Here is a 24646-nt window from a genome sequence, read left to right on the forward strand (position 1 = left end):
ATTGAAAATAAACCGTATTTGGGACATCTGCAATCAGACTTAAGCCCCAGTCACATATAGACACGGATCCTCACGGATCAACACGGCAATGCCGGCATGATCCGGGGAGGTCCGGGATAGTTTTGCCCCAGATGACTGTAAACACGGCATCAACACGGCAGCTTCACACGGATCTACACGGACCATGCCGGCAGAGCACGTCGTCAACACGGACCAACACGTCAGTAACACGGATCTACACGTCAGAAACACAGACCAACACGTCAGCAACACGGACTAACACGTCAGCTACACGGATCAACACGTCAGCTACACGGACCAACACGTCAGCTCAAGGATGAACACGTCAGCTCAAGGATCAACACGGCAGCTATATTGACCAGCACGGCAAATTAAAATCTGCTCATAATAATGAGCTAAAATTTATTTATTTATTCATTTATCTATTTATTTACTTATTCATTCATTTATTCATTTTTTTTCTCATCCTTGTCGCAACATTATATTATGATGTTTTTAAAAAAGATATAAAAACTTCCAATTTGTGATTGAAAACCTTTTTTTTTGCTTGTCAATTTTTTTTCGGGTACGAAATCCTTTATTTGTGATTGAAAACAGTTTTTTTTATTGTCTCACCTGCGAAGCAAAGTGAGACTATAGGCGCCGCTTTTCCGACGGCGACGGCGGCGGCGTCAATATCAAATCTTAACCTGAGGTTAAGTTTTTGAAATGACGTCATAACTTAGAAAATATATGGACCTAGTTCATGAAACTTGGACATAAGGTTAATCAAGTATCACTGAACATCCTGCATGAGTTTCACGTCACATGACCAAGGTCAAAGGTCATTTAGGGTCAATGAACTTTGGCCGAATTGGGGATATCTGTTGAATTCCCATCATAACTTTGAAAGTTTATGGATCTGATTCATGAAACTTGGACATGATAGTAATCAAGCATCACTGAAAAATTTTGTGCAAGTTTCAGGTCTCATGATTAAGGTCAAAGGTCATTTAGGGTCAATGAACTTTGGCCGAATCGGGGTATTTGTTGAATTACCATCATAACTTTGAAAGTTTATTGGTCTAGTTCATTAAACTTGGACATTAGAGTAATCAAGTATCACTGAACATCCTGTGCGCATTTCAGGTCACATGACCAAGGTCAAAGGTCAATGAACTTTGGCCGAATAGGGTGTATCTGTTAAATTACCATCATAAATTTGAAAGTTTATGGATCTGATTCATGAAACTTGTACATAAGAGTAATCAAGTATCACTGAACATCCTGTTCGAGTTTCAGGTCACATGATCAAGGTCAAAGGTCATGTAAGGTCAATGAACTTTGGCCATGTTGGGGTTTTTTGTTGAATAACCATCATATCTCTGTAAGTTTATTGGTCTAGTTCATAAAAAGTGGACATAAGAGTAACCATGTATCTCTGAACATCTTGTGCGAGTTAGAGTAGTATTCAAAGTCAGCACTGCTGCTATATTGAACCGCGTGATGCAGGTGAGACGGCCAGAGGCATTCCACTTGTTCTAAGTGGGTGTGGCGGACAATTTTGCCCCCCCCCCCTGTGGAAAATCCTAGGTACGCCACTGATTTGATATCACTTTATTGAAATCACAATAAAGGAAAGAATTTTTCCAATTCAATAAAAACATAATAAAAATCAGGTCATGACACATAAATTTTAGTGTCGATGAAGGGCAGTAGTATAAAACTTAATGTACAATTTCGATGTAACAGGTACATAACATATACATATAACATATTAAAAAAAATGAAATGTGATATAATAATAACAGAAAAGTTGGGGTAAATAATAGAAAAAAAAGAGAAAACGAATTATTCATACATGCACTAAGTTTACAATATTAGGTTGGGGCCAATCTCCAAAGTGTAATAAAATATCCTGAATTATTTAATCATAAATAAATTAAGCATGTTTGTGTCGACTGTCAACTACTAAAAAGTTCATAAAGTAAATAGCGTTGTAAAGATTTGATGGGAAAAAGAACACGGACTGCCAAGGATACTCCAGGCAGCCACACGGACCTACATGGCACCTACACGGACCTACACGGCAGCCACACGGACCTACACGGACCATCCCAGATGGCTTTGCCAACCCGGCAGTCCACGGATGACGCCGGATGTTTTTGACAGTAAAAAACTGCCGTGTTGGCCTCCCGGACGTTCAAGGACCAACACGGACCACCCCGGACCTCCAAGGATGCCCAAGGCGCCAACACGGATCTCTCCCCGGACCACCCCGGATCAGATCCGGGATGGTCCGGGCTCTATATCTGACTGGGGCTTTAAGATGAGTACATGTACCATCATGTGTTCATAAACACTGTTACACCATTGGTCTTTTTAGAAACTATACATAGCTATGGATGAACCTGATGGTGTATTAGGGGTGTCTGCGATCAGACTCCAAGAACCCAGCTTCAGAGAACAGATCCATGACCATGAGAGCACAGGTATGCACGAACATATTCTAATGAAATCTATTCATTTTGCCATTTTGTTTAACATAGGTTTGTAATAATTTTTGTGAGAGGTCATGGGCGACTTTATATAATAAAATCTTTGCCCCCCAATTTGTATGGGGAATGTGCAGAGGGCCAGAATCTCCCATTACCCTTCGTGATTTTGGATACTGAATTGAATTTAATGAACAATGTAGTAACAATTTTATAAAGCATTTAGAGATCTAAAGATCTGATAAGTGCTGTGTAAAAATGCAAAACTATAAAAACACAGCATATGTTCATTATTTTGAAGCCACTGCTCAACCAAACTTGACTTATCAATATTTATTAAAAATTTGTGCCTTAGCCATGTACGTATCTCAATAAGGTATTTTCATAATCTCATTCAGGTAACCTTCAGGATGCAGTGGCATGTTATGAGAGAGCTACACAGCTTGAGACAGGAGAGATGGGTCATCATAAAGGGCTGGTCAGATGTCTCCTTGACCTTGGTCAGCTCAATACTGCATTGGTTCATGTTAATGGGGTGCTCTCACAAAGGTACAGTAGGAGGGAAGGATGGACAATGCCATGACATTTGCTCTGTTACCAATGGCTCTTGTTGAAAATGTGCACATTATTAAGCCAAGTATATACACCCACTACTAATTGTTAGTCTAATCCTAGTCTTTTTCTTTAATCAGAACACCAAAACCTATCACAACATCCAACTCGTTATGGGGGGGGGGGGAACTCCGATCACAGAGACAGTCAACATTTGCAAGATGGAGACACTATGGCCTGTATTCTGAAGTCAGGTTTAACTGAGACCACGATCTAAATCTGCGTTGAAATAATGGAAGCCAAAAATAAAAAAAATATGTTTATATTGTGTATTTCCTATGTTTGCTATTTTGTTTTTTTTGCTTTCATAATGATGAAAAATACTTCAGTTATCATTCCGAGACAATTATGAACAATTTAGGTGTCATGTGAGTTAGTAAATTGAATGTGTACTGTTAGGGATTTGTGCTCCAATTGCTCTCCATAGTTAAACCTCAACACAGGGTTTAATTTAAACCCTAGTTCAGAACACAGGCCTATAAGACCAGATACCCCCCCCCCCTTTACAAACACAGAACCCTGTTTCTTAAACCATTATCAATTGCAAATTCAAGGACAAATTTGTTCAAAGACATTCGGAACTATTTCTATTATTGTTGAAATTGCTTTTAACTTCCCATTGTTATCAATGTTTATGAAACATGGCCCATTCTTGACATCTTTCCATAAAACCTACGATTGATTGTTCCGTTAAGCCCAACTGGAAAGCCTTTGGTGTACCATGTACAACAAAAGTTGAATTCAATAAATTGTAAATGTGAGGCATACCTCTTTATGCCCCCCTTAGGTCAGACTGGTCAAGCCAACTGAATTCCTATCGTGTTGAGGCATGCTGGAAGCTAGCTAAATGGGATGATCTTGAATCCAATCTCAAACATGAAGGACACAACAGTGATTGGAACATTCTCCTGGGGAAGACATTACTGGCTGCTAGAGAAGGGGTATGTGAGGAATCAATTGTTGAATTAGGATTTTTAAAATAGGGGGTAATTGGGAAGGCAAAAGAAAAATATAGGGCACAGACAAAAATATTGCTTGATTTATACTAAACAAAATTATTGCTTGTATACTTATCCACATTGTTACTTGTGTGCTAAGAATGATAATTTCTCTATTAAACAAAATTGTAATCTAGGAGCTCGAGGGGGAGGGGTGGGGGTTGTGGAGGCAAGGTTCTTGGTGGGGTAGCATTGTCGACGTCCCTCCTAGATGCCACCATTGGTAGCAAAATGAGGAAGTTAACATGAAAGACAGTATAAATGAAGTGTTATAACTTTGGTCAAGCCAAGTTAACCAAGGTTCAAAGTATTTTCATCTACTGTGCTACAACTTGGAACTGGAAATTTGTCAATATTCATCCAATTTCAATGATATTTAACTTTTTTTTTCTCTCTTGATTAATGCTCCTTCATATTTGGTAGACTTAGCTTTTATTCTGAAATTCATTCTGAAATTTATTTTGAAATTCATTTGTTTGTTCGGGGGGGGGGGCACCCAGTTCCAGTAGGCATGAAATTTCTTCTCATTCTTCTTGGTATGATTTTTCTCTATTGATTCATATTCCATCATATTTGTTAGACATGACCTTTAATAAGCCTTTCTATAGCATATTTGTTATGATAAGTGTGGTGTATACTTTTATTGATCACCCAGAATCAAGAAGAGTTCCGAACTCAGTTACAGCTGGCTAGAAGTGCTCAGATGGGGCCACTATCAGCTGCAAGCATGGAGAAAGGCTCATATCAAAGAGCATATGAATATATAGCAAGGTAGGATACACTCCCAAAGAAACGAAAATTATTGAAAATCTGCTCTCAGCCAGTTGAAATGCACAATTTTAGTAGTTTTTTTTGCACTTGTGTCTCGTGACAGACATGATATTGTGTACTTTACTAAGTGCATTTTCTCTACAAGTGTTCAAAATATTTTGGCAGATTGATTTTGGATAGAACAGAATGTTGAATGTGTCAAATGAACTCAGCAAGAACTGTTTGAATACTTTACATTTTAAAGTGTGATGCTTCGAAAACTGTCATATCAGTTGCATGGACCTACCCTACTCTACATCTTCCTTGTTGAATGTTTTACATGTACAATTTCCGTTTTGGTTTATGTTGCAGACTGCACATGCTCTGTGACCTGGATCTAGGGGTCACCAATCTCCTTGGATTCTCTGCTGGGGGTGATAGTAAGAGCCAATCACAAGCTGAGCTGATGGAGTGGTGGGATGCCAGGCAAACTATGGCCCAATCATCATTCAGAACACAAGAACCAATGCTATGTCTAAGAAGGAGTATACTAGGACTTAACAAGTAAGACACACTTAGAAAATTGTTCAGTTTATTTTTTAAAAGAATAATTGCATAAATAACAGGTTAAAAATCAGCTGATATGTGAAATTTATTAAACCCCTTGTAATGTGTCAATTTTTTTTTGTTAAATTATGATCCTGGCTATTAGAGACCTATATGTATTTCTAGTAATTCAAAGCTACTGTATTTGATTCTTTTCAATTGAAACAGTTTAATGATATCCTTTTATTAATTTCCATCATTTCATGAGTTAGGATTTAGATATGGTCATTTTTATTTACATTCATTGAGAATTGTTATTTGGTTTGTTCCAGCCCTCCGAACACAGAGAGAGCAGAGCTGGATAAAGACATCGGTTACTGCTGGCTGAAGAGTGCTAAAGTTGCAAGAAAGTGAGTAGTTAATTTGTTTTTACCTTCTGTGTACTGTTGATGTTAACAAACTTTGTCTTTTTTAACAGCATGCAGTAATATACACAATAAAGTACATTGAATCATTTTTTTGTTTCAGGTTTTCATAATGAGAGTCAGTCACAGGATGCATAAAGGATACGAAATTCAGAGTTTGTTCCTTTATTCAAAATAAATTTATTCATGTCGTCTTTCCTTCATTATTCTTTTATTTGTTCAATCAATCAACCTGCCAACCATTTATTCATTCGTTTGTTAACTAATCTGATGATTGTTTGATTGATTAATTCTTTCATTTATTGATTTTAATGTAAAGGGCGGGTCATCTCCAGGGTGCCTATAGTTCTCTCCTAAATGCCGGACTCTACTCCTTGCCAGAACTGTGCATCGAGAAAGCAAAGTGGCTTTGGGGGAAGGTAATATCTCAGAGTTGTTGCTCACATACATATTTAAAATAAAAAGTATATGGATAGTCAAGAGTGATTGTTATATGTCAACATATACATCTACCAATAATAAATCACCCACACAATCATATAAGAATGCTGTTTTGATCCATTTACTTTGGTATTGCAATTTTTATTCACTTTCTTAGTGAGTCTTTCACTTCCAAAACATTTATTTGGAAACAATTGTGTATTGATAGCAAAGTTCCAATCCTCTTGTTTTATACAGCAATCTTACATATGTAAGACTTTAAGTCATAGTAGTATTAGATAATCTGGGAATTAGACCAAATGGTATTTGGCCAAGTAGCTGTAAAGTTTTGTTGTTTTGAAACAGATCTTGTCAGAAGCTAATAATTTGCTTGCACTAAATTTTGTGAAGAGCCATGAAAAATATGCACAATAAGGGTTTAGCATTGACAAAACTTCTTTGCCTTGATTTGGGCACATTATGAGACAGAAAGTGATGTAATTATGCCATGTAAAGCAATGGATGGAATATACATATCAATACAAAAGGTCTGCCATTTACAAAACTAGATTCAATTCTTGGTGCAGAACCACACCTGGTGAGTGTTTCATAAAGCTGTTTCTAAGTTAAGAGCGACTTTTAGAACGAACGACGATTCTTGTGGTAAATAGTATACATCGAAATGTTCATTGGTGTTGGTTTAGCACGTAAGAAAGGTTCACCAGTCGTTCCTAAAGTTGCTCTTAACTTGGCCCCCTGTTCCTTAGTTAACATGTGAATGATGTGAAAATTTTCCATGAGAGCTGATCAGTGTCTATGTAATGTCTCTTTTCTGTACAGGGTGACTGCCATCAAGCTTTGATTGACCTGCAGAAGGGCGTGGCCAAGCACTTCTCCCATGGCAACCATCTACACAATGACAAATCACCAGAGGCAAAGGCACAGAGGCTAGCCCATTCAAAGGTTAAAATATTATTTTTTTAATGTTTAGTGTATAAGTTTAATAATTTAAAAAAAATTGGCAAATTTCTAAATGAAACAATCATAAAGATTTGTTTATCGCCCTTTTGTGGGAAATTATTTCCTTTTATTGAAGTGATAACGTCTTTTCCCCTTTTTTTGTCAGAAATATTCAAGAAATGAAACCATTGATCCTCCCCAAAATAGACGTTTTAAAAGTTGTGATATGATTTGTATAAATGTGGTTGCTTTTCTCCACTTTTAACAATCTATTTGAAGGCTTTGCTGCTGGTTGGTCGCTTCATGGAGGACACAGCCAAGTTTCAGAGTAACTCTGTAATGAAGCAATACATGTCAGTGACCGAGGTCAACTCAGAATGGGAAGATGGTCACTTCTATCTGGCCAAGTACTATGACCGTCTGATGCTCAGCTTTGCAGATAGACCAGAGAAAGCAGGGTAAAAATTCAAAGCCTTTTAGTAATATGATTATTTAGGAGTGTTAAGATCGGAGATTAAACCGAGTTTATTGGGCTTATTAGAAGTGTGAAACTTAGAAGCACTTAAACTTTAATGTTCACTTTGAAATTAGCATTGAGAAAGGACATGTAAATTTATAATAATGATAACAGATAGGATTTTGTTTTAAATCAGAATTTCTCACATTTTTTATCTGTATTTATGAAATCAGACTTTTAGTTTTGTATTAATTTATTTGAAAAGTCTCCATCATCAGTCTTTGTCATAAATCTCATTATTCAAGTTCATCCAAGTTGTATACCATCATGGGCCTGTTCCATAAAGACTTTAAACATATTTTACTTTCTCATTATTTCATGTCAATGGAATCCATGATTATGATTTCCTGCTGAGGCCTCTTACCATGGTACAGGTAGTTACAATAATGATATTGGCCCTTTATTTCTCACTTGTATTGTCAGGGAGTTTGTTGTACATGTAGTGAAGAACTTTGGTCAATCTTTGATGTATGGTAATCAGTACATCTACCAGTCCATGCCACGCCTACTCACTCTCTGGTTAGATTATGGTGCTCATGTTTCTGACCTAGAGAAAGGCAACAAGGTCAACAAAGCTGCACAGGCCATGGCTAAACTTCATAAGGTCAGTAAAAATGAATTCATTGCTTATTGAAACCTGTAATTCCTATAGACACCCTCTACAGTCCCAATAAATTGTACTGTTACAAGGTTGAGTGTATTAGATATATGGCTGATAATTTATTCAGCCATGTTTTGTAACTCCATTCACCATGTGCTCGATATCTTATTCTTAGCTCAGCAGCTAAACTTGATAGCTCTGTTTCTCATTAGGAGTGGGCTATACATGGGTCAAAAATACTTTTTTTGTAATTTCAATATGGGAACAGTTTTTTTTTATTCCTTGTAATGTATCTCAACATGAAATGACAATATTTTTTGTCTTGGGTCCGAGAAAAAAGTGTGCCGGGCCAAAATCCAAAATGGCCGCCAAAACCACCCAAAATCACAGTTTTGGCCACAACTTTTTTATTTGGTGGTCTTTTTCTTTGGTTTTGGTGTCTATTCATATGTATTTGGGGGCAGGCAATTTGTTTTTCCTATAATTAATACTTTTAAACCATTATTTGTAGAGTAAAAGGGTAGTTGTACCTAAATTTTTCAATTTTTATAGCCTTTTTTCAGCCAAAAAGTAGATTTTATCGTCCTGGGGTTCTTCTATATTAGGTGGTACGAGGTCAACAATAGCAAGCAGCTTCATAGAGCTATATCGCTTTTATTCCTCTACTATGGGTTTTACGGATAATTGTGAAATATATCTTAAATAAAAAAAATGTTAATTATCCATAGCGGCTATACAGTATACAATGTACTGGACATATACTGCACTGCATAAATGCATTGGCCACCATGACAAGGCATGTATAAACAAATGAGCTCTTAGGCTTAGAATTAGATGCCTTAGAAATTGAAGATATGTTTTGTCTCAGAAACTGAGGACATGTTTTGTCAAATATGCTAATTCAGGGGGCGGAGAAAGGTAATTAACCCCACATCATGGCATTTACACTGTAGATATTCTGGGTCCCGTTGCATAAAAATTTACCATTATGTTAACTTAATGGTAACTTACATGGAATCCTTGGTTCTGATTGGCTGTTGATCAACATTACCATGATTATATAGTTACCTGACCCCATAAACATAGGCCAATTAGACACCACAACCAGGTAAAAAAGCCTCCAAATGAAGAAGATATGGCTACATGTAGATATGTGATGTACGTATATGATACATGTATGTGATATTTTATGTGAAATTCACGTTGCTGGTTTCATCATGTACATCAGCTGACAAGCAATCAAATTCACAATTCACAATCTAATTTTAAACCTTAAGAGCTTATTTCTATGACACTATAGTTTATATACAGGCCTTGTCATATGTCATGGTGGTCAATGCATGGAAATATGCAGTGTAGTATGTACTGTAACAGTACATTGTATACTGTATTGCCCCTATGGATAATTAACATTTTTTTATTTAATAAGATATATTTCACAAATATCCGTAAAACCCACAGTAGAGGAATAAAAGCAATATAGCTCTATGAAGCTGCTTGCTATTGTTGACCTCGTACCATCTAATATCCAAGAACTCCAGGACAATAAAACCTATATTTGTCTGAAAAAAGGCTATAAAAATTTGAAAATTTAGGTATAATTACCTTTTAACTCTACAAATAATGGTTTAAAAGTGCTAATTATAGGAAAAACAAATTGCCTGCCCCCTAAAACATATGAATAGACACCAAAACCAGAGAAAAAGACCACCAAATAAAGAAGTTGTGGCAAAAACTGTGATTTTGGGTGGTTTTGGCGGCCATTTTGGATTTTGGCCCGGCACACTTTTTTCTCGGACCCGAGACAAAAAATATTGTCATTTCATGTTGAGATAAGGTAAAAGGAACACAAAAAAACTGTTCCCACAGTAAAACCAAAAATCACCCATTTATAGCCCACTCCTATTCTCATTGATTTCTTTATAGATCATTGCTGAGCTCACAGATAGTCTAGCCCTGTATCAATTTCTGACATCATTTTCTCAACCCTATATTTCATTGGTTTCTTTGCAGATCATTGCTGAGTTCACAGATAGGCTAGCCCCATATCAGTTTCTGACATCCTTCTCTCAACTCATCTCTAGGATCTGTCATTCACACAAAGAAGTCTCCCTTCAGCTACAGGTAAAGCCATTATCTTATTTTATTAGAAACCTTGACAAAATTTGTGTCTTATGGCTTTTCTGCATGTAGGATTACACAACAGTTTTCTGAATCCCATCATCAATTTGTCTTCTAACAAGAATGTGGTATATTAGAATAAGATGATGTTAAGAAGTATTCCTGCATTAAGTCATAGTTGTAAGTGGATTAGACAGTGCCTTATACAAGTAGAGGTGTGGTGGATTAAAAGATGAACTTTCATACTTACATAAAAGTTACTATTATGGTAACTTGCATGGAATCCCAGGGTAGCCACTTCAGTTCCGAAAACTGTTCTCCCAGCAGGCCCTGCTATTACTATTACCCCGGCTTTAGCACGGCTACCTTGATCGGGCGCTCGAGCATTCAAGGAATTTCTTCCTACTGGGTACCCATTCACCTCACCTGGGTCAAGTGCGGCACAATGTGGATAAATTTCTTGCCGAAGGAAATTATGCCATGGCTTGGATTCGAACCCACGACCCTCTGTTTCAAAGTCCGGAGACTAATCCACTGGGCCACAACGCTCCACTTAGTACCTTTACCGTACAATGGTAACTACCATGTTAATGCTTATCAGCCTATCATTTTTTTGGAGAGAGAATAGATAGTGAAGAAGTATAATGATTGTTTGATTTGACTATTGTTGTGACATGAATCTTTGTTTCAGGAGATAATAGCTAGAGTGGTTGTGGCCTTCCCTCAGCAGGCTGTGTGGATGTCAATGGCTGTCTCTAAGGTAGGCATAGTTCACTTCTCATATTCAAGATCCATAGTGTAGTTTAACAATCGAGTCCATCTCAACATAAAGTTGAATGAATAGAGCAAAATTGAACAAGTCTTGCTCTGCAAATAGAGATTTATGTTATAAATTTTGAAAATGCGTTTGATGAGTTTGATTCATTGTGAAATATATAAAATCATTAAAATTATGAATCATTATTTATTGGAGGTCCTCTTTATAATCAAATCAATGAACAAATATGTTTACTCTTTGATTTTGATTATTATTTTTTACTTTCCAGAGTTCGTATCAAATGAGGCAGAGGCGATGTGCTGAAATCTTCAGTCGAGCCAAGACATTGGATAAGAAGCTGCAGAAATTCATCCATGTAAGTGTCACCAATCTTATGATAATACATTATTCAATTCTGATTCTTCTCTGCTGTAGAATACAGGAAGATAGGCTGAATGCTGAATTATTTCTCTTTATGTCGATTTCAAAGTTATTTTATATTTTGTTTTTATTTTGTCTTCTATTTTGCATTGCGGTTTTCAACTTATCATATGAGAAGATAGTAATATTTTTAGATTCACCCTGCATTTCTCAATAATTTATGTTTTTCAGTAAGACCCTGTGTATGCATACCATCTTGCAAGTGCTCAATATTTACAGTTCAGCTTGGTAATTTTTGCCTTCCATTGGTAACTACCTTGGTTACAGCTAATCAAAAACAAGATTTCAGTGACAAAGTGACCAGTATAGTTCTGTAGCAAGACTCTGCTTTCCACATAAAGTTCAAACAATATTCCTTCTGTGTTATGTTTCTGTACACCATTTTTATATTATGAATAATCCAATAGTCATGGTTGCCATGAATAAATTACTTCATTTTCTCTCATTGAATATTATCTGAATAGGATGCTACTAAACTGACTGATAGATTACTAGATCTGTGCAATAGACAGGTAGAAACAGGGTGTCAAAGACTCAGCATCAACAATGATTTCAGATCACTCAAGAGACTTCTAGCCGATAGGTAGGTACTAATCTAATTTGTTTACGGTTGATGGGACAGTAAGACTTTAGTTTTTAATTCAAATTTGTGCAGTGATTAGACTGTAGTTTATGTGTGATATTAGGTTTTCCCTCTGAGCCTTGCATGTTTATATGTTTTCAGCTTTTCATTTATGGTATTTGTGTTAAAAATTATATCAGGGAGGTTTTTGTATAAAGAAGAGAGACATAGTTTTGTTAACTTTCCACTGTGTCCATGGCTCTTCTCCCCAGTACCTCACTTCACTGATCAAAAGTTATACCCCTTCAAGATCCTTACTTTCCTCCTCTTCCAGTTCTCTTGTTACCCCCAAAGTTTCCAAAACCTGGGGGGGGGAGATCATTTGTTCACTTATCCTCCAAGTTATGGAATAGCCTACCTGAAAACATTAAACAGTGCTTGACCTCTGAAACTTTCAAACAATACCTTTAAACGTTTCTCTTCAATTCTTCTTAATTTCCTTTATCATTTCCTGATAAGCGCCTTGAGCACTCTACAGAGTGGATTTGGCACGATATGAGTCTATTTATTATTATTATCATTTTCATTTTTTATGAAGTTATTACATACTATTCATTTCTATATGAATTTGGTTGAAAAATCAGTTTGTATTGCTGATATTTTTCGATAAATAAAAGTTTTAAACAAATTTGGTCTGATGTGCAAGCATAAAATATTGCACAGATCAGAGGATAGATTGTAAATATCCCTTCCTGTTTATTACAATTAAATCTCATGCAAATAATGACCTTTTATAACTATTAAACCTACACTGAAATTAAGAAATAGTCAAGTATAAGACCTAATATTACTATTATGGTATTACAGCAACTTCAGTAAGATCATCGTTCCTCTTCAGTCAGCCATGACAGTCACTCTACCCACCAGTCAGTCAGTACATCATACTCATGATCCCTTTCCAATGACTGAGGTTTATATCATTGGATTTGATGATACTGTAAGTGTTTTCATGTGTAGTATTTGATTTCTTTTGTAATTTGTTCCTATTCCTTGGTCGTCAGGGTTTGTACATGTATATATATATATATATATATGCTCAAAATGGCAATTGCCAGCAGAGAAAAATATACTACAACTACAAATAGGGGAAGGCGGGGTAAGTTGAGCATAGGGGCAAGTTGAGCCACCAGCCCCAGGCCAATAATGAATGAGTCAGACATTGTGGTGGTGTTATGTATTGATGACCCATAGCATGACCCCTAACCCCACCACATTGTTTTCCATTTTGAAACAAAAAGTAGTTTTTTAGAGGGAAAAGTATGAATTTCAGCCAAAAAAGTAAAAAAGAGTGTGAAATAGATAAGTGCTTTATACACACACACGTCTTTGAATATAGTAAAGACATGATAACAACATTGTTAGTCCAGGTATGGATCTTCATTCTTATTATAGTCTTTTATATGATGGATGCATAATAAATGTGTGGATACAAAATTATCGCACTAAGTTCGGACTGGGGTAAGTTGAGCCAAACAGCATGGGGCAAGTTGAGCCATGGTAATTCTTATGGTAATGTATCTTAAAAAACAAACAAACCATAAAAATCGATTGAAATGCAGGCTGAAAGGAGCAAATTAACATGGCTGCTCTTTTCCTTTTATAGGACATTAGTATTTATAGAGAAGTAGCAAGTGAAAAGACTTTAAACAAAAAAATGACATGCTGGTTCTCCCCCCATACATTTTGTACATAGTTTTTGTGGCTCAACTTACCCCAGACGGTGGCACAACTTACCCCATTTATGGGGCAAGTTGAGCCATTTGACATCGTTTTTTTCAAAGGTCACGATGACTTTCAGTGTGGGGTTAAAAAGTTATATGTAGGTGAAAAACATTTCCCAGGAATCAAATTTAAAGGCAAGGTACTTATTTCTACAATAGTACAAGTCATATCAATTCTAACATGCAAAATGCAAAAGTGTCACAACTTACCCCGCCTTCCCCTACATATATCACATGGTATGAACTGATAAACGATGGTATGATTGAGAATATGATTCTAAGAACAATAAGATTTCAAAAGTTTATGATTTTCAAAGTAATTGGATGAATTTGGAAAATGTTGATGAATTTCAAAGTAAATAGATGTATTTTGAAATATTATTTGCAGCCTGGAAGGTCATGGTTGGCCAAAAAATGTGAATACATACATTGTATGACATGAATATTATGTAAGTAGGGTAACCCAGCTACATTTATGTGCATGCCTTAGAATGAAAAAGTGTAGTGTAGTGTGCACTTTTGCAACAATTGATTGAAAAGGCTACCTTAATTACAACTAGGTTTACTGGATTTATCATTGCAGGTGGAAGTGCTTCCATCTTTACAAAGACCTAAGAAGATTGGAATACAGGGAAGTGATGGTAGACTCTATGTCATGATGTGTAAACCAAAGGTATGCTATTTGAATAGAGAATGAATGTAGGCATAATGAAATCACAAGATAGGAATGTCATCAAGATGTACTTGAATTGTAAATTAACCTTATAATTTTTTTTTTTTTTTTTTTTTAATCCTTTAAATGAAACTTGCCTAAGAATTTCTTGTAAATTTTATGCTCGATTCTCCCCCCCCCCAAAAAAAAGTGAATGTATCAAATCTTTTGGTTGCTTTTAATTTGTTTTAATTTCATGTTAAATGTATAGTAAGCTTTTAGAAATCTACAATTAAGATCATTGCCAGATGGTATGAAGTATATTATAATACTTGCAATAAATGAAAGATGATATGTACAAATTAATATAAATGAATGCTCTCTATATGAATTGCAAACAGATCATAACAATTTGCTTATTATTTATTATCTTGTATAGAAAGACTTTTTATGGGAATAGGAGGAAATTCATGATTATTCACATCATTTAAAATATTAATTTCTAGTTAAAGAACTTGGAGGACTGAAAATATTAAAATTATGGGGAGAGGTAGTTGAGTGTCTTTCATGAAGTCTTAATTTTCACTAACAGTCTTTTAAAGAAAAGTTATGTGGCTGACACTTCCTGTTTGATGGATTTTCAGAAATCATCCATATGATCCATATTTTTTACTCATTACCATAACTAAATGAATACCAGCTTTAAATATGGTAACCTCTGTCTTTTCAGGATGATCTGAGGAAAGATAATCGTCTCATGGAATTCAATGGTATCATCAACAAATGTCTAAGAAAGGATGTAGAATCCAGAAGAAGAGAGCTACATATCAGAACTTATGTAAGTTAATATTTCAATCATAATAATGATAAATAATATTTATATAGCACTTAATATGTATTGTCTCTAAGCACTAGCTACATGAAAAAAAAAATATTGTGTGAAGTGGTGAATCTAGCATTTAAAGATAGAAAAACTATTATGTGGAAAGGTAGTTAGAAAATTGAGATCAAATATGTGTGATAAGACTGCAGTGAAGGGATGGGGGGGGGGGTCTCAAATACAAAGTAAATATAGCCAATGCTAATTAAATATACCAAGTGTTATGATATACGAGATGGAAAACTACAAAGAATTTGATGAAATTACTTGGAGTTATAATCTATTTTAGATCTTTTCTTATTATTAAAATTAATCTACATGTATGCAAGACTTCATCAACATTTAGGCCTGGTAATATTTGATGCAATCAATTATTAAATTTCAAAATATAATTTGAAAGAGAAGAGTCACCTAAATCCCTGAAATTGGCAATGTGATAGAAACGTAAATTCTTTGGGGTTTTTTAATACAAATATCATATTTCTAAATTCTGAAGACATTCTTTATCATTCTCTATATATTACTTGTCTATTCACTTTCTGATAAACTGTAGCTTGAAGAATAAAAGATGATTGAATTATTATACAGATAATTCATTACTTGAAATTCAATTTTGAAAAATGAATTCAGATTCAGCATAGATTCTAAAGTTTGAGAAAAATAGTTATTTATTTCTATTCTATACCCGTAAATTATATTCAACAATAAAGTAGTAAAAACAATTTTTGTGCAGTGAAAAGTGCATTTTGTTTAATTGCTTTTTAAATTTTAGACCGTGATCCCACTGAATGAGGAATGTGGTTTGATTGAATGGGTTCCAAACACAGCTGGACTCAGACCAATACTGCATAAAATATACAGGTAACATCACATTATATAGTATGTTCTTTAATATGCCAAGTCCCTGAAACCTAAATGATACATACTATGTTTTCTTAAAAGCAACAATGTTTACAGTCTCCCTGATTCATGCTTGTATTGTTTATAATGTAGAGAGATCACTGCGGTTTCCCCCAATAATTTTTTCATGAAGTCTTTAATTAATGAGTTAAAAAAAAGGATATATACCCTAATTGATAAGTTGCCAGAACCTTTCCATCATAATCTCATCAGAGATGTAAGTGACCATGTAAAGATGACAGGGATTTCTTGAGGCTTGGAGGAAGATTAGAATGAGGGTGTATGATATTTCAATTTTAATTTGAAATTATGTTTTTTAATAGGACTAGCTTAGCTTGTTATGATGCATGGTGTGATACATCCTGCCTTTCATTGATTTGATATATCTCTGTTCAATGTATTTCATTTCAATACGATTCAGTTATCTTCAGTTCAAGTGGCTGTTTCATAAAGCTTTCCGTAAGCTCGGAATGATTTTATACATGACTGGTGACCCTTTTTTGTGTTGAATGATGTATTTCTATCTCACTGACTTAGCACCTAAAACATATTCCAGCCCCAAACAATTTCATGAGCAGCTTTGTGAAATACCCACCTGTTCCATTTAATCCATTCTAGTTCATTTCAATTCAGCTCAATGTAATTCAACTTCCATTTAATTGAATTTTAATCCTGTAATATTCTCAGGGAGAAAGGCTTGTATACATCAGGCAGTGAACTCAAAGCTATGATTCCAAGTCTCTCAGCACCTCTTGAGTAAGTATAGAATGTTAACTCTGTAAAATTGTATTGATCAATATTCATTTGATGTCTTGTGTGTGTGTGTGTCTTTACCCTGTATCTTCAATTTAATGACAGATGCTCTTTTAAAAGTTGTTACCTTGAAAAGATGCAATTTATGCCAAATGTGAAGCCAAACCACATGCATAGTTTATCCCATTCCCTTTGTAAATCACATTATTGTGAATTACCTCATTCATTACAATCCTAATCTGAGATACATGTAGTTTGAACTGATGTTACAAAATTGGCAAAAATACCATGAATCCTAAATATGATGTCACAACCCGGGAATAGTACCGAGAGCCGTGATGTCAGACATAAATACTTAAAAAAATATTTACGGCTATGGGCGAGGCTAGGCTAAAACCAAACTCATGTGAAAGCACGATTGGCATTTGTGGTAAAGGGGATAAATCATATCACCAAAGCTAATTAAAGAATTATCTTTCTAAGATTGTTACTCATTCAATTAGATCTATATTCTTATCATTCAATTTGAATGACGGATATAAACCAAATATATACAGCCTTCGATCAGAGGTTTGGTGAAACTATGATCCTTTCAAGTGTTGCGAATGCGACCATTTTCCTTCAGGGCTGCACCGCTCAGGAAAATAGTCACATTCCAGCGTCACTTCGGGAACCATAGTTTCAACCACCTCCTCTGGCAGCCCTACACATTTGCTCACATTATTTTGTTTGCAGAGAGAAGCTAAATATCTTTGAGAATAAACTGATGCCTCGTTATCCTCCAGTCTTTGGTGAATGGTTCCAGAAAACATTCACAGATCCTACATCATGGTGAGCATGGTTTCCTTGTCATTCCGTTTCAAACGGGAACATTTCACGAAACTTAGTCTGTGATTTCTACTGATATGAGCTATACAAGTACTTGAATCTGATTGGCTCATAGCAATTTTTGAAGTAAAAATCATTGATTATTGTTTCACGAAACACTCCCCAGTTAATTTGGATACTATGTTAAGTATGAACTGCATGACCCTCTGTCCCTACCTACCTGCTATTAAAACCATCTGGTATTGTGTAAAATGAAGATCTGAAAATTCATCTCAACATATCATGGTTTGCTTACAGATTTAAGTAAAGAGGTAGAAAGAGTTGTTAAAAAGAATTGCCATCTGTTTTTTCCATCATCAATACACATGCCCTGGCTGGTATTTACTTTTTGAATTGAACTTTTCATCTAGGTACCTGAGTCGCCTTGCGTATGCCCGTACCTCAGCTGTGATGTCTATGGTTGGTTACATCCTTGGTCTAGGTGATCGGCATGGAGAGAATATCCTCTTTGATTCTACCAATGGAGACTGTGTTCATGTTGACTTTAACTGTCTTTTCAACAAGGTATGATACACTTAAATGTTCAGGGAATTTCATAGGATTGTCAGTATCAGAATAATACTGCAATATTGTGACATTGAATCATCAGTGAATAGATGATATTGGGTCCATTGTATAAACATTGCCAACACAAGATTACACAAAATTAAAACCATCAAGGTTTTATATCACTTCCCCCTTACAAGAGTTTTTGGGGTCAGACAAAAAAATTTGTTTTGCAGTGCTATAAAAAACAGACACGATTCCAATTACTCCAATCAAACTCACCATGGTCCCAGGCACTGGTTATAATGATTTCTTCTTAAACCAATATTTTATCCCCCCCCCTCTCCATTCTGTTAGTCTTAGCTGAGAAAGTGGTATGCCATGTGAATATTTCTTGACAGTATTTGAAATATATTAGTTGTGGAGGAAATATTGCCATATGGTTTTCACAGCTGGTGAAAATCGCTACTCGAAAATGCATTACCACATCTTTCACCACCAATACTACCACCATCATCACTACCACCTCCGCTACCTGTATCATCACCATCACCGCGATTGTCATAACTTCATTACTCAACTACCAATGCCAAATTCACAATCACCACTTTTCCCAAAGTCACCTTCAACTGTATACCAAGCTAACAATCTTAGTTACAAGAACCAACATAACCCCTCCCACACCATCCATTAATACCAAGACCAACACCAACCACCATAACAAACACCAATACCGCAACCATCATCACCACTTTCACATTACCTATACTGTAAACACTGCCACAATCACTAACAAAATTGCAACCACACTACCACATCCTTGCTACCAACACCGATATACATTCAAATTCAGGTAAATCAAAGGCAACTCTACCTTGAATCGTTGAATAACATGTTAATGAAGAGAGATGATGTAAGAGGAGCAAGATCTAAATTCAAACCCTTGCAAGTTAATAAAAATTGGTTCTATATCACATTTTCCAGACCAAAAAGAGGTGGATAATATATACGTGGAAGCAAAAATGTGAACATAGAGAAATAATGGTGAATTGATGCATTTTGTCTTTATAGGGTGAGACCTTTGACTGGCCTGAGAGAGTTCCATTTCGTCTAACTCACAACATGGTGTGTGCTATGGGACCGATGGGATATGAAGGGGTGTTCAGACGCGCTTGTGAAGGCACCATGAAAGTCATGAGGGACCAGAGAGATCCACTCATGAGGTAAGCCTGCCATTTCGCCAATATCGATACATGTGGAATATGTAAAGATGTCATTAGGAACTGCAAGAAATAGATGGGGAGTTGCTTAGAACGTCAAGTCATCTACTCTGACCTACTCTTTGCCGTGGAGACTCCTCATCTCATGTTCTCTCTGGTCCAAGCCATCATTGTCTCGTCTGGTTTACATTTTTTTTTTTTTAAGAACTTCACCTTATGTCATGAAGGAATACTCTCCTCGCTCATTTATTACTTTCTTGCCTTCAAAATCCCACTTATTTATTTTCATGACTTACAAAAAAGTTAACTGTAAACCTTCTCCTTGTTAGGAGAAATAGGGATGGATTAATCACATGCCTACAAATATCGACCTCATCCTAAGAAGATATTCTGTGTATTTTCGTATTTGTGACCAGGTACATAGTTAATACTTGATTTTATCAACAAATTTAAAGAACATAAGACTGATCTTGAATGAGTTTCTCTTTGGGTTTGATACCAACAGTGTACTGAAGACATTTATCTATGATCCTTTGGTTGAATGGAGTAAACCTTCCAGAGGACGAAGTAATGCTCTCAGTGAATCAGGAGAAATCAACAATGAAAAAGTAAGTTTTATCGTAATGCTGTGACATGTGGTTCAAGCCAATATGGAGAACTAGGTAAAGAATTCAGAATAATTTACCACAAAATGTGTTGTGTATAAATTATGTATATCAAATGCATGGGATTGAACATTGACTAATGAATATTTTGTTAAGTTGATGATGATGATTCTGTGGGTAGTGGTGACAATAGGGTCAATGGTGGTGGTGTTTCAAATATCGGTGATGAATGTGATTACAATATCAGTTTTGTTCAGAATCTTTAACCAATCAACTTGTACTAATAAATTAATTGATTCAATCAAAATACTTTCAGTGAGCATATTATTTTATTTTTTTTTTAATAATTGTGCTGAGGTAGCTTCTTTGCAAACATCTACAGTATTTCTGATCCATCTTCCTCCTTCTATAGGCATTGGTTCATGTGCGTGACATAGAGCAGAGACTGCAGGGCATCTTGAAGAACAAGAACAAATCGCGGACTCTACCCCTGTCCATTGAAGGCCATGTTGACCATCTCATCAGGGAGGCTACAAACAAGAAGAATCTATGCGAGATGTATATTGGATGGGCTGCTTACATGTGAACATGCCATTCTCATTACTTTATGTAAACTGTAGGAATATTTCACCTTGAACACCTGATCAGAGGCTACAGACAAGAATCTCTGTGAGATGTACTTGGATGGACTGGTTACATGTGAAGATACCTTTGTTAATGCTTTATCTTTGGTTATTTCGCCTTGATCACATGAGCCGGGAAGCTACAGACAAGAAACAAGAAGCTGTATACATACTTGTATAGTAATAAGTGTATTCATTTACATGGAAGATTTTACCATTGTCTCTGCAAAAAATATTAAAATAATTGATTTTCATGAAAAATCCAAGATAGCCGCCAAGATGGCCGCTAAAAATTGCCAATTTTGAAACCTATGGGACACGATTGGGCAAAGGGTACATCAAGATTCATTAACTATACACTTTAGGCAATACAAAAAAGTTAGTTCAAAATATATCATGGGGTGCACCCTATCACAAATTCTTTTTTGCCAGCTGCTTGGGTTGTTATGTCATCTCGATCATAGAAATTAAGAATGCCTATATAAAGGACATCACCATTTATAGAGTACCAAATCGATGATGTCAGTTGCCATGGTGTCATGGCGGCCTGGTTCTAAACAAAATAACCAGGGGGCCATTTCATAAAGCGTTTGTAAGTTAGGAGCAACTTTAAGAACGACTGGTGATCCTTTCTTACATGCTAAAACATTGCCAATTTATGATGACATTTACCACAAGGATCACCGGTCGTTCTTAAAGTCACTCTTAAGCTACGACTAGCTTTATAAACCAGCGCCCTTTTACGACTCTCAGAATGATGGTAACAACCAGGGACAACACACATCACCATTTTTGCAAATACAAATGTGTATTGACGATCATGCAGCTGCGACTCAGTTTAGAACCGGCCGATTCGATGTCATGACATCGTGACGTCACATTCGGTACTCTGCAAATTGCGCATGTTACTTTCTATTGGCAGGCGGCAGGAATGATTCTAAGAAAACTTGATTGCAAGCTTCTGAAAAACTTTTTGGCATTTACAGGGGCTGGTAGGGAGCGCTGCATGTGCCCTTTAAATATCTCTGCTCATGGTTTACTTATGCATATGCATCTGAGGACTGGTGCTCTTATTTTGACAGGATCCACAGGATTGCTCAACTACAAAATTTGTGACTGATGGGACATTGCAATAAGTTTAGTTTCCATGGAACTACATACCAAGTTCACATCATATGTAATCATATGTATGTGGATGCATACTCCAAGGAGACAAGAAAACCAAGAGAGTGATCTGGACCTTGAAAAAATGAATAAAAGCTGGGGTGAAAAAAACTCAATTAAACTGTACTCAAGCTTTGCATTTTAGCGATTATATTCAGTTTTCTCCTTTTTGGGGGATGGGCACACAATCCAAACTTTTTTTTTTTTCCATGCACTGCCTGTGATATTCTGACTGTTTTTTCTGACAGTCAGCATACTGTTCTCCAGCTTTTAAGCATTCTCATCTCACTCTTTGATGTCATGGACAGCTTTAAGGTGGCATGGTTTACGAACTGTATGTGTGACTTATGGGACTTAAATGTATGTCCCCCCAGTATAGCTATTTCAAGTCCAATGCAGATACAGCTTGATTTGTTGAAGCAAGCATGTACTGTGGTAGATAAAAAAGTCCAATACTTGTCTCCAGGAGTCTATGGCAGCATATGAGGGAAACTTAATGCTTAAAACTGTGACTTATGGGACATCGAACATACATACATTGAAATGTATTTTGTGCCTCACCGTTTCACTGCAGCATGTAAAACAATTCAGCTAATAGTAAATTACTGCTTGGAGATCACATGGACAGTGGAATTTTTCGTCAGCACCCTTTGCATGCCAGGAGCCAGGGATGGGTCAAAGTTGTACAATTTCTATGAAATCTTAGTACCAAAGTGCAACAGAGTGCACATTGTGTATTTTATGAATGAATGAGTGTATAGTAAATATAATTGTGTTTTTGTAAACCTTAAACTGTATACTTTCAAACAGAATTAACAAAATTGCTCAGAAAAGAAATTTTTAAAAATGGAAAAATGCAACATTTGGCTGGAATTGACCTATATTTTGTGTTAAGAAACACATTAGGATTTTTAATCAATGGCAGTCGCAATTACCGAAAAGACAGATAAATGATGATAATATAATTAAATTCAATAGAAAACTGTGTGAAGTTGATTGGAGTCATGTATATAGTACTGATAATGCTAATAATTGTTACGATATTTTTATGTCAATATTCTACTCAATTTATAATACATGTTTTCCAGAATTGAAGTCAAAATCAAAAGCGAAAGTCACTTTTAAGAAACCTTGGCTATCAAATGGCCTCATGAAATCAATAAATAAGAAGAATAAAATGTATAAAAAGTTACTAAACAAATATTCTGACAAGCAAAAGAAAATTTACATTAAGTACAAAAATAAATTGATAAACTTATTACGCAGTGCTAAATCTGAATATTATTCTAAACTCTTTAATCAAATTAGAGGAAACACACAAAAGATTTGGAATAACATAAATAATATACTGGGTAATAAACGCTTTAAGAAGTTACCATCAGTTATGTATTGCAATGATTCAAAGTTAAATTCATCAAAAGATATAGTAGAACATTTTAATTCTTATTTTTTGAATATTGGTAAGAATATCGCTGACAGAATTCCTCCTGTGCGTGTGTCATATGATTCATTCTTAAACGGAAACAAATCACCGAACTCTTTGTTTTTCAGACCTACTTCTCCAAATGAAATATTAAAGATTGTCCGTTCTTTAAATTCTTCAAAATCAAGCGGCCCCGATGGTATAGACCCTAAAGTTATAAAGAAATCTATACATTACTTCATTGAACCACTATGTTTTATATTCAATACATCAATTTCTACAGGAATAGTGCCTAATCATCTGAAATTTGCTAAGGTAGTACCAGTTTTCAAAAAAGGAAATGCAAACGATTTAACTAATTATAGGCCAATTGCTTTCCTTCCTCTTTTTGCAAAGATTCTTGAAATAATAATTCATGAACGTTTATATACATTTTTACAGTTAAATAATTTTTTAACTGATGCTCAATTTGGTTTCAGGAAAAAATTCTCGACTTCATTAGCTGTCTCTAATTTATGTACTTATATTCAAAATGAACTTGAAAAGGATAATTTTTGCATTGGACTTTTTATGGACTTGTCAAAAGCATTTGACACCATTGACCATCACATACTGCTAAAAAGACTTGACTCTTGTGGTGTCAGAGGTCTTGCCCTTAAATGGTTTGAAGATTATCTATCTAACAGAAGTCAATATGTGATGGTCAATGGTGTCAGATCCTCAATACAGCATCTCAACTGTGGTGTTCCTCAAGGATCTGTCTTGGGCCCTCTCTTGTTCCTTATATATGTCAATGATATTATCAAATCTTCTTAAGTTTTCCCTGTTTGCCGACGATACTTGTGCACTCATGAGTAGCAGTAACATTAAAACACTTGTCTTGTCGGTAAACAGGGAAATAGCAAAAGTCTCTACATGGTTCAAAGCAAATAAATTATCTCTGAATATAGCCAAAACAAACTATATTATATTTAGATCAAGGAACAAGAGAGTGCCCCATGACCTACCACATATTATAATTGATAATCTTGTAATTTCTAAATTAAAAAATATAAAGTTTCTTGGA

General features: G+C 35.5%; 1 protein-coding gene across 1 annotated transcript in view; it reads left to right on the forward strand.

The window, feature by feature from the left end:
- LOC121416152 (serine/threonine-protein kinase ATR-like) overlaps nucleotides 1-21588 on the forward strand; it is a 63732-nt gene extending 42144 nt beyond the window's left edge. Inside the window, exons 39-62 of the mRNA XM_041609629.1 lie at nucleotides 2387-2492; nucleotides 2894-3044; nucleotides 3895-4048; nucleotides 4761-4876; nucleotides 5228-5419; nucleotides 5734-5811; nucleotides 6146-6245; nucleotides 7087-7209; nucleotides 7486-7664; nucleotides 8147-8327; nucleotides 10338-10448; nucleotides 11137-11205; nucleotides 11492-11578; nucleotides 12108-12226; nucleotides 13073-13202; nucleotides 14570-14659; nucleotides 15369-15476; nucleotides 16291-16379; nucleotides 17106-17174; nucleotides 17907-18002; nucleotides 18410-18563; nucleotides 19617-19768; nucleotides 20271-20373; nucleotides 20783-21588. Coding sequence (XP_041465563.1) covers nucleotides 2387-2492; nucleotides 2894-3044; nucleotides 3895-4048; nucleotides 4761-4876; nucleotides 5228-5419; nucleotides 5734-5811; nucleotides 6146-6245; nucleotides 7087-7209; nucleotides 7486-7664; nucleotides 8147-8327; nucleotides 10338-10448; nucleotides 11137-11205; nucleotides 11492-11578; nucleotides 12108-12226; nucleotides 13073-13202; nucleotides 14570-14659; nucleotides 15369-15476; nucleotides 16291-16379; nucleotides 17106-17174; nucleotides 17907-18002; nucleotides 18410-18563; nucleotides 19617-19768; nucleotides 20271-20373; nucleotides 20783-20956 — 2931 coding nt within the window. The 3' untranslated portion in view covers nucleotides 20957-21588. The remainder of the gene's footprint in view (nucleotides 1-2386; nucleotides 2493-2893; nucleotides 3045-3894; nucleotides 4049-4760; nucleotides 4877-5227; nucleotides 5420-5733; nucleotides 5812-6145; nucleotides 6246-7086; nucleotides 7210-7485; nucleotides 7665-8146; nucleotides 8328-10337; nucleotides 10449-11136; nucleotides 11206-11491; nucleotides 11579-12107; nucleotides 12227-13072; nucleotides 13203-14569; nucleotides 14660-15368; nucleotides 15477-16290; nucleotides 16380-17105; nucleotides 17175-17906; nucleotides 18003-18409; nucleotides 18564-19616; nucleotides 19769-20270; nucleotides 20374-20782) is intronic.
- The last annotated feature ends 3058 nt before the right edge of the window (nucleotides 21589-24646 follow it).

The sequence above is a fragment of the Lytechinus variegatus genome, chromosome 5, assembly GCF_018143015.1.
Source record: "Lytechinus variegatus isolate NC3 chromosome 5, Lvar_3.0, whole genome shotgun sequence".
In the NCBI taxonomy this organism is placed as follows: Eukaryota; Metazoa; Echinodermata; class Echinoidea; order Temnopleuroida; family Toxopneustidae; genus Lytechinus; species Lytechinus variegatus.